This window comes from Hemibagrus wyckioides, linkage group LG18 (genome assembly GCF_019097595.1).
Source record: "Hemibagrus wyckioides isolate EC202008001 linkage group LG18, SWU_Hwy_1.0, whole genome shotgun sequence".
Classification (NCBI taxonomy): domain Eukaryota; kingdom Metazoa; phylum Chordata; class Actinopteri; order Siluriformes; family Bagridae; genus Hemibagrus; species Hemibagrus wyckioides.
In genome coordinates, this window is record NC_080727.1 from 11,850,026 (window position 1) to 11,861,199 (window position 11,174).

The window sequence follows — 11,174 nt, forward strand, 5'->3', positions numbered from 1 at the left end:
TGGATGTACAAAAGGTGGACAGACCCTTTGACCTATTTCTACTGCTGTCATGGTTTCCATTTCTTCAGTAGTGCTGCCAGAATTATAGAAACAGAAGGTTTCTTACAACATCCAAATTAATACTGTTGCAATAGTGACTCATAATCCAGCAAACTCTCTTTCTCTAGCTCACAGAATTCACAAATACTGAGTAAATCCCCTCCACATCATCCACCCTGTCTGGCTTTATTATCTCTCTCATGTTCCTACAGAACTCTTTCTAGGCATGGGGAAAACCAGCCCACCCACTCTTATTAAATAAAGCCTCCAGCTTCCAGACAGGAGGCTGGCGTCAAAACAAAGGTACAGCAGCAATGAAACCAAAGCCTTTATAAGCTGATCAATAGTGCCTGAGCAGAAGACGGAAAAACTGAGACCAAAAGCTGTGGACAAGCAAAAAAAATTCCTATATCTGATTATAACTTCCTACTTTTAGTGCAATATAAATTAGCACACAAAGAGGAAACATCCAGATGCAACTGCCTATGAGAACTTGCATAAAGATTTAAAGCTACAGTAGCAGTCTTAACACTTACAACAGTCTGAATTTGTTTTCTTTATTGATCTGGTCCACTAGATAACATTGCTGAGGCTACAATTTATGGCAGTGAAACAGGTTTATCCTAACTTTCCTGTGAACTAACAGGAATCCTAGTGTTATTGTTTACAGAGACTGCAGTAATTAGCATATGCTCTGTGCCACAATTATACCCACATTCTGTTTTTTATCATAATTTACAACACCAAAAACAACCATTAGCATCACCACTTAGAGACTTTGTGCTGGTCATTAAAAATATAACTTAATCATCTTAATACCACAATGCTTTTGTGCACCTTATTGGTCAGTAAGTGTTGAAAGTGCTGATTTTTCTACAACCACACAGATGCTCAAAAGCATAAACCCACAAACTCACACACACACACACCGGCATAACATTAAAAGCACTAACAGGTGATGTGAATAACACTGATTATCTCGGTACAGTGGCTCCTGTGAGGCGATGGGATATATTAAGCAACAACTGAGCAGACAGATCTTCAAGATGATCTTTTGCAAGCATGAAAAATGGGCAAGTGTAAGGATCAGAGCGACTTTGACTTGACAACTGGGTCAGAGCGTCTCTAAAATGGCAGGTCTTGTGTGATGTTCCTGGTATGCAGTGGTAACCCTACCAAAAGTGATTCAAGCAAGGCCAGTGAAGCAGTGACAGGGTCATTGGGCAGCCAAGGCTCATGATGCACATGGAGAGCTATGGCTAGCCCATCTGGTATGATCCCACAGAGGAGCTGGTGTAAAACATATTGCAGAAAAAGTTAATGCTGGCTATGACAGATGTCATAACACATAGTGTTTCACAGCTTGCTGCAAAAGGGGTTGCGTAGCTGCAGAACAGTCAGAGTGTCCATGCTGACCCCTGTCCACCATCGCAAGTGCCTACAATGGGCATGTGAACATAAGAACTGGACCATGGAGCAATGGAAGAAGGTGGAACCTGGTATGATCACACTTTCTTTGATATCACGTGGATAGCTGGGGGCATGTGCATCACTGGGGAAGAGATACCACTAGGGCACACTATTAGAGAAAGGCAAACTAGCAGAGGCAGTGTGATGCTCTGGGCAATGTTCTGCAGAGAAATCCTGAGTTACCAAGACCCATAACACCTACAAAGCCTGACAAAGTGTTTAAAATGTTGACTCAGTATCCAAATTCCCCAGGCTTTAATCTGATTAAGCATCTGTTGGATGTGCTAGACAAACATGGACGATCATAGATTCTGAACTTAAAGGACTTGAAGGATCCCCTGCTAACATCTTAGTGCCATGCACAAGATGTTAGCAGGGCAGCACAAGGTTGACCTACACAATATTAGGCAGATGGTTTAAATGTTATGGATAATATATAGGTGTGGATAGGCTGCTGTACACAACTTCATTATTATTTTTTTAATTATAACATATTTTAGGCTTAAAGAGCTTCATTTTGATTTAATGGGGTAAAGTCCCAAAGAAGAAATATGTTGTATTTTATTACACCTATTCTTTCTCAACCCATCATGTCCTCATTTGGACTGTCCATATTTCATCACGTTTATACATTATAAATGTATCAAGTGGACATGACCAATCAGCTTCTCAGAAACACAATCCTGCTCTTTTTGGCAGATATAAAAGCTACTATATGACAAAAAACCTGTATAAATAAGTCTGACCTCACATCCATAACTCACTACACAGTACATTTTACTCATTACATAATTAAAAAAAATGGTTACAAAATGATTATCTTGATTAATTGATTATAATGTGTAATATCTGGCACAGCATTCTGGTTTCATTGTTCAACACTGAGCTCAGATGCGTGAGAGGTCTGATCTCTTCCACTGATCTCTTCTTCTTAGGAAACCCATGTGCACATGGGTCATTCGTGATTATGCTTGTGGAGTTTGCAAATTCTCCCAGTGCCTGCATGGGTTTACTCCGAGTACTCCGGTTTCCTCCCACGGTCCAAAGAACATGATCATTAGGTTGATTGGTAATTCTAAATTGCCCATAGGAGTGAGTGTGAGTGTGTGTGTGGTTGTCTGTCTATATGTGGCCCTGTTATGGACTGGCGACCCGTCCAGGGTGTACCCCTCCCTTTCGCCCAATGTGTGCTGGGATAGGCTCCAGCAGATCCCTGTGACCCTGATTAGGAATAAAGTGGGTATAGACAATGGAAGGATGGATTGATAGATGGATGGATGATTATCCTTGTTATATAAAGGTGCTGTACAAATGTTGCTCTTGAAAATTGCCCACCACAGAACCACTTTATCTTAAAAGCATTCTCTAGCATTCATACATTTGTGTCTGTTTACTATATTTATCTATTAACTATATCTATTAACTATTATCTATGAATTATCTTTTATCTAGCAATCTATAGTTGACTGCAGCTAAAGTTATACGCCTTTGCCAAAATAAAGATGACAAAAAATTTTATTTTAAGCAACAACATGTTTCATGGCTTAGGACTGACTAGTGTTCCTTTGGTTATGTAACAAAAGTGGCCAAATACAATATGTTTAAGATATTAATAGAAACAAAAACATTTCAGTGCTTGCCCAACTGCCTCCAACTTCTTCTATAACCTCAGAAAAACTTCAGATCCTCTCTGTTGTAACTTCTGACCCAATCTTTTGCATTCAACTTTGTCTGTCTTATTATGTAATAAGTATATGAGTCAGTGGGATTTCTTGCACACTTGTGTATTACAGCGTTTATTGTTAGCCAAGGATTTTTAGGGCTATATGTCTGTTCATTTGATTACCTCTATTTGATGCTCTAACTAATTCCATTAGTCGTTTACCTACCTACCTGTGTGTTTATTTTCATATGAAAGTGTGACTGGTTGTATGTGTGCACCATCAACACCACATGACAGCACATTAATAATGTAATGAGGAGGAAATCATGACACTGGATTTCTTCGTATCACCATTTAACGATCTCATTGCTGATAAAGTCACGCTTTTCGGGAAGACTGGAGTGGAAACCTCAGTGTTGTTACACTCTGGTTACAGGCTACATGTACACAAAAACACAGCTATCTGGCAGTACACACAGCAGGCAAGCAGCGTGTGTTGTTTTTCGGTATAATCCGATACTTCTCTCTCTCACACACACACACACACACACACACACACAGCTAGCTTGCAGTTCTATAGCATTTTATAGCTCTTGGGTTGTTACCTTCAGTGTGACAGCTGGATGAAAGGATGCTGCTCGGAGGACGGAAGAGGTAAGGCAGGTACCGGGAGAAGCATTTCATCTTCTTAGCGCGCGCATCACTCCTGGTCAGGCACACAACTGAGAAGCGATGTTTATTTCCTTTCTTTAGCCTCGGCTGACGTGCACATGGTGCAGCCGCTCCAGTCTCTCTCATCCAAGGGAGGATAAACGGCGCTGCGGTGAACCATTCTGATTCATCCACTCACCAGCTGACGAGAATGTGCCTTATTTTAGTGGCGAGTCCGGTGGGAGAGGCTTTATGGTGGAAGGGGAGGGCGGGGAGTGAAGAGGGTGGGGGGCTTCGAAGTGGAGCGGCATGCACGAGACAGACTGTTCTCATCGGTAGTACCTGCTTCGTCACTCTTCACATGCTTACTGTATCACAACTTAGGAACTATTAGGCTTAGACAGAGAGTCGGGCTTACACCGCGTTCACACAGAAGGTGTAGCTTAAATCGATTTATTTTTTTAGATGGTTTACCCGGTGTTTTCAGTGTGGCCTATATCTGTTCTAAGTCTGAACAGATCACGAGCCTATGGGCAAAAGAACGAGACCCTTGTAAAAAGCCACTTGTTTGGTTTGCGTCCTTAGTATATATAGTTTATATATATATATATATATATATATATATATATATATATATATATATATATCTTTCATTTAGTACGGCTGCCAGGTTCTACTATGACCACATTCTTCCATTTCATCTACCTACACGCAATAACCTATAGTGACTACAAAATAAGCATTTGAGCATCTTCCACAAATAAGCAAAACCTTTTACAGTACGTTTTAGAACCTTTGGCAACAATTACAGCTTTGAATCATCTTGGGAAAGTGTGTACAAGCATTGCTCACCTGATCTTTGGCAGATTCTCTCTTTGTTTTGAGAGTATGTGTACTGTCATCTCCATGTGTCCTGGCTGATGTTCTATGCAGCCTGTGCTTTAGCAGGGCCACTGAAGATTTGTTAGTCTTGTCTCCAGCATTGACTTGTCTGTATGCTTCCACTTGTTGCTGTGCCTAAAGGTGAAGTTTTCTTTCCCTTGATATGACTGAGAACCTCTATTTCATCCTTAAAGGCAAGGCCTTAAGGGAGTGTTCCATGACACTATTGACATTATTGAGAAACCCTGTTTGAGAGCACCTCAAAACAAGAAAAATCTGGTAACCTTGCAGATATGAACTACACCCATAATAACAATCAAACAGTCACATAATTGGGGTGTAAAGAGACAAACTAATCTTTGAGTGAACAGTGGCGAGTGACCACAACGGTGGTGAAGCTGAAAGACAGAGAAGCAATGACATCAAAGAAGCCGGAAGATGGAGAGACCACAAAGTCTGTGAAGGCAGGAGGCAGATCACATTCCTCAGTGGAGCAGCGAGGCAGATTGACATTCTCAGCAGAGCAGGGAGGCAGAGCAATGCCCTGAGTGGAGCAGGGGGTGGAGCAGTGTCCTTAACAGAGCAGAGACACATCAAAAATCAACAATCTATATTTAGAAACAAGAAACAAGGGTAAGGGTCTGAACCAGGAAACTAGAAAATAAGGCTATGATGGACACTTCAATCCAAAACAGTATCAAACAGTAACATATCTGCGCTTAAACGACAGATTAATCATTAATGAAACTGAAAGCAGATGGATATAATCAGGAGACAAGCAAAGGAATGGAGACAAGGCCTCATTTATCAACGCAGTTTTGTGCATAGATCATGCATGCTGTACTATAGAGATAGTGTTTTTTGAAGCTTAAGCGGTAAGCTTAATGCAGCTTGTTCTTGGATGATGTCTCAGTGAGATGAAGCAAGATGGAGCATGATTAGTTGGTATGTAGGAAGTCTTTTCTACTGTTTATCTTTCAATTTTGACAAGTATTTGTGAAGTTTGTTTGATCGTAAAAGGGCATTTACAGATGGATTTGGTGAATGCTAATCTCTCACATTTGCATAAAGCATTTGTTCTTTGCTAAGTTCATTGTTATTGGTGACATTTGATACCTTTCTCCCTTAGATGTCATCGTATTTAACTGAATCACTTCAGGTTGTTTATAAGTACAATATAAGCATTGTATTCACATACAGGTGTCATTTTCAGTTTTACCTTACTTCAACCGTCTACAATTAAACAGATATACAGTACTGGAATCTCCTGCTCAGTGCTATTGGACAGACGTTTTAGTTGCCTGTTGAGGGAAAAAACCTTCGGTTGTGGACAGAACAGTGCATATACATGATTTTATGCAGTGAATGGGATATATCAAGTTTTTCTTGTGTGCTGATGTGTTTATATCCCCTCACACTCTTGTCTGTGTAATCTGTAAGAAACCCTAGTGTTAGAAAAATGTAATAGCAGATAAACAGACTGCATCTATATAATGGAGACTCTATCACATCAGGGGATATGTGACAGCTCTAAGAGTACTGGAGTTTAATTATATCATATTGCTTTTATTGTTATCTTTTATTTTAATTACTTCATTAATTAATTAACTAATTAATCTATTTTTATTTAATACAACTGAGTTGCTGTATACCCCTTAAGATGCACCCATTTAACAAAGCATTTTGAACTCTTTCCCTTGCACTGGAAACTGGTTTTGGGAATGTGGAATGACAATCAACTTGCAGGGCCTGAGCCTGAGTTAGTATGTGTGATGGACAGATATGGCTTGGTCATTGCTTGTGTCAGTGGGTTTCTGTATTACTCAGTCAGAATTCTGTTCACATAGCATTAAACTGAAATCATTTAAGATGGGTTTTTGTGAAGCATATGTCTTTAGAGGTAGCTAGAGGAGAAATGTAATTTGCACATGCTGATGTTCTCTTGGCACCATCTGAAATAGATCATTGCACTTGGAAATGTCACTGTTGGGTGTGAGGTGGCTGGGATGAAACCCAACTCCTTGAAATGAATGGGATGCTCCCTTCACATGAGGGAAGAGTTCTGGTTATGACTGAAAGTATAAGATCACAAATACAGTTGGTACAAATGACTGTGCTCTGAAAGATTGCTGGGTTTACTCTGTGTGATAGGTTGAGGAGAGAGAACCTTGGAGTAAGGCTGTTGCTTCACTGAAATGAAAGGCACTAGTTTAGGTAGTTATTTATAGGAAAAAGAAAGTAAATGTTAAGAAAGATTTGGGGATTCTCTATGTAACCCACAGATGCGAAAACACTACACTTTAAATCCAGGAGTGCTTGACTCGAGAATTAAAACAATTGCAGATCTACATCACTGTACAATTTAGTAAATGCATCAATCACTTCTGTTTTCTATGCAAATGAACTAGGTATGCAAATGTATAATGAGGTCATTTCTGAGCAGGAACAATTCATGATTAGCCTTATTTCCTCTTTCTAAAGTATAGGAAGGCAGCATCTAGCTAGGAGCGAGAGCTTTATTCATGCATAAAATACAGCACGCAGGTCTAGCACAGATTCATGTTCAGTTACAGTGAAATCAAACTTATGTACATAAATCTCAGAACTTGCCATGATATGGTGCATTTATTTATTAAGTCATTTATTTAATTATGGTTTATAATGGCAACGGTGAAGTCAATAGCAGGTGCCTGGGGGTGGTTACAGGAGGCCATCTGTGTGTGGATCAGCAAAATGGCTTCATGTTCTTCCTTTCAGTGCCACCATCATATTTATGCACTGATATTTGTGTGAGGCATTCACCAAATGGCATAAAGTCCTGATTAATCACTGTGAGCCAACTGCTTGCATTTATATGACTAAATTTAAGTTTAGATCTGCACAAGACTCAGTGAAGAATTCAGTGAAGAAATGACACAGTAGAATATTAATATTAATATAATTATTAACATAATATAATATTAATATAAGAATATAGTATTTGTTCATTATATTCAGTGATAAAAATGTACCAAAGTCGAAATACAATGTTAACCGTGAATAGTGGTAGCAGCATGATTACTGATTGACTTGGTGTGTGGTGGTAGACAGTTGGAGGTGTGTGTGTGTGTGTGTTGTTAATGTGCTAATATCTAGACAAAGAAGGTCCTTTGCCTTTCTACTAATGCAAGGAGGGCTACAGAGACGGGCAACAAATGTGGTAGTTTTAATTAATAAAATAGTCGCACATTTAAAAACATAATAAAATGGTAGATGAGTATATACTCACACCAGCACATAACACATTTATACTTATTTAGAAAGAACTTTACAAAGAAATAATATATACACAATTTTTTTGTGAATTAACTGCCTATATGCTCTGTGAAAATCTCTGTGTACTACACAAACAGGCACTTTATTGTGTGAGATCACGTAAAGACAAATTTCTTACACAAATTTAATTTACAGTACAAAACTATTTCATATACTTAACCATTACTATCATTACAGTTATTATATAGATTGTAAAATGTGTGTGTGTGTCTGTGTGTGTGTATGCTCGCTAAAGACAATGAGTAATTTGGAACAAAGTGCATAAATCAGTCAGACAAGACAGGACAAGTAAACTTTACACTGGGATATTTAGGTCATTTTCAGATGCTACTAAATATCTTACTAAACAATGTAATACTCACTTAAGAAAACCAATATTTCATGAATACCAATTAGCTAAAGCCACATGTCTTTATGAAAGTTCCATTTCGTTTATATGATTTAACTTATTCTTCTTATATTTATTAAAAAACATAATAAAAACAAAATACACATACAATTTGTAATTATATTATGTTAATTATAAATAATACAACTTTTTTTCTTCTAATTAGTAAAATCTGCAGATTTGTACAGTATTGGCAGCTTATATTTTCGCATTTAGAATCCTTTTTATGAAATGGTTATCTAAAAGTGTTCAAATCTGATTATTAAATCCTGCTTATAAAAAAAATGTTATGACCGTCAATCAATCATTTTGGCATCATCACAGGTAAATAATCACCAGTTTTGGCCTTTTCATTTTTATTTGGCCTATTGTAATTTATGGAAATGCATTTTAAATTGTTAGGTTGTTAAATTGTTTAAGTTGTTATGTGTATGTATTATACATGACATAGCGATAAGTGCTACGAGGTGAAGAAATAAATGTCCTAGTTCCCCTCTACCAAACAAAAGACATGAAGGCATTATGAATGTTAAATGACAGGATTACATGTGTAGTTACACAACATTTATAAATCACTATCTTGAAACGTATATTAACTCATAATAATCTATATATTAAGAATTTAATGAATCATTTTGCTTATTATACATGCCAAAGACATGAATAACACAAAATAAAAAGGATCAATACCTTCAGTTTGTTTATCATTTATATGATACAGGTGGGTCCTCTGCAGTTTTGAATCCATCCATGCTGTTTGGAGCATCCAAGCTTAAGAACTGAACTCCGTGGGCTGAATGCAAATTGAACACCCTTGGAATTCAGTTCTCAAAGCCAAAACCTCAGTTCATAGCATTGTAAATATTTACAGCATATTTTTTTCCTAAAGCAAAAGAAAAAAGGTGTACTTATAAATAAATAAAAATGTGTCATTAATTATGTTTTCCTGTCATATCTTGTTGAGATATCACCTATTGTTTTTCTCTAGGCTTGGGAATTTCTCTTTATTTCCTTGTTCCTCATCTGTAGCTGCATGGTTTAAGTTACACTTCCTGCATATATATAAATGTCAACAATAAGTAACTGCTGCAATGTGAAACAGGTCTCTAGGGATTAAAAAGTCTAAAATAGAATAGAATTCATCCATGTATTAATGTCTAAGGTCAACCGTAAGTAACAACTGCAGACCGTGTGAAAAGAGTTACTGAGCCTTATGGATTAAAAAGTGTTATTTGTAATTTAAAAGTAGCACAAGATAACATTAAACACTCACTTTTAGAGATAGAAAAGTGATGCAATCATCAAAGGATTGTTAAAAGACCAATTTCAGGCATCCTAAAGATGTAAATGAGAAGAACATGATTGTATAAGAAAAACTAAAAAAAAAAGCATTAATAAATTATTTTATGAAGGCACCATTATCTGTGCTACATCGTACACTATACAAATAATTTCATTCATTCTAAAAATAAGGAGGAAAAACCCAACAAAGCTAACCAGTACATCATGTGTTCAATTATATATCCAATCTCATTGTCCTTAAATTATTTAGATATTTTAAATACTTATCTTTAAAACATCCAAGCCCACTGCCTGCCTGATTTAAACATTATCTCACACTCGTAAGAAAAGTAAGACAACATATATGACAGCAAATCAGTTTTGAGGGGGAAATCATTATTTAAACAAAAGTAGAATAGAAAAAGAAACATTCAAGCCCTGTTGCTTGTGATATAAGGACAGGTCAACCAGAACTAAGCATCAAACAGACATTTCACCTTAACACTAACCAAGTGCAAAGTCCCTAAGAAATGCACACCCTAATGCACACACTGAGCTACTTAAACATCTCAAAACGTCATTTATCTCTCCTCCTCACGCGCTCACCTCTTATTTAGCTTTTTTCCTCCTATAAAGGCTCCGGTGAGTCATTCCGGTAGCAGCAGTCTCAGGATGCTGAATCATAAGTGCACTTGATAATAATATAAAAGGCGTGCACTGAGCCGCCTACTCCTCTGGCCCAGGCCCGTTTCGGCCTATATAAAGCGGGAGCTCATTTGCATATCACTTCTATCCCCGCACGCGCGCGCACCCGTGGCCTGCGGTGGAAATTCCCGCTTTGTCCTTTTCACGCGCGCAGGCTGCCATGATAACGGAGCCGCGTCACTCGCGAGCACGGGCTTTTGAAATAGTGTTTGTGATAGCTTGAAGTAAACGCGCTGCCCAAATGACAACGGCTTATGTTCGTACCCCCCTCCTCTTCCTCTTCCTCCCCCTCCTCCTCCTCCTCCTCCTCATATCTGTCTGAGCTCGCTGTAAGGCGACGTGGTGTTTGAGAAAACCCCTAACCGCTGGAAACAGGAGGAAACGGCGGTGAAGCAGTCGATACACCATTTCCGCTCTGTAAACTCCGCGGGTTGTGTCGGGGAAATCCTGAAACACCGCGAGCTTTCGCCTTTTCTAACCGTCCTAGCTGATGTTTTTTGAAGTTTGATGTACTTGATTTTTTAATGATCGGTTAAAATACGTCCTAAAACGTATAGAGGAGCCTTGGAGCACCGAAATTCAGTGAATCTTTGATGCAGATCTTTGATCTTTGATGCAGAGACTGTTCGATGCTGTGACCTGTTTTTCACCTCATCTGCTTGCAAGATAAGTGACTGAGGATATAATGTTGCCTGTGTTTATATAAGTGTCAAAACACATATACCCAAATGCAAACTTCACCATGACTATCTTTATTTACCCAGTAAGGTCAGCTGCCAG

At 38.3% G+C, this 11,174-nt stretch overlaps 1 protein-coding gene across 1 annotated transcript in view; it reads right to left on the reverse strand.

Moving 5' to 3' along the window:
- Positions 1-4,058, reverse strand: part of ppp2r2bb (protein phosphatase 2, regulatory subunit B, beta b) — a 48,414-nt gene extending 44,356 nt beyond the window's left edge. The window contains exon 1 of the mRNA XM_058414702.1: positions 3,778-4,058. Coding sequence (XP_058270685.1) covers positions 3,778-3,970 — 193 coding nt within the window. The 5' untranslated portion in view covers positions 3,971-4,058. The remainder of the gene's footprint in view (positions 1-3,777) is intronic.
- Positions 4,059-11,174: the final 7,116 nt, after the last annotated feature.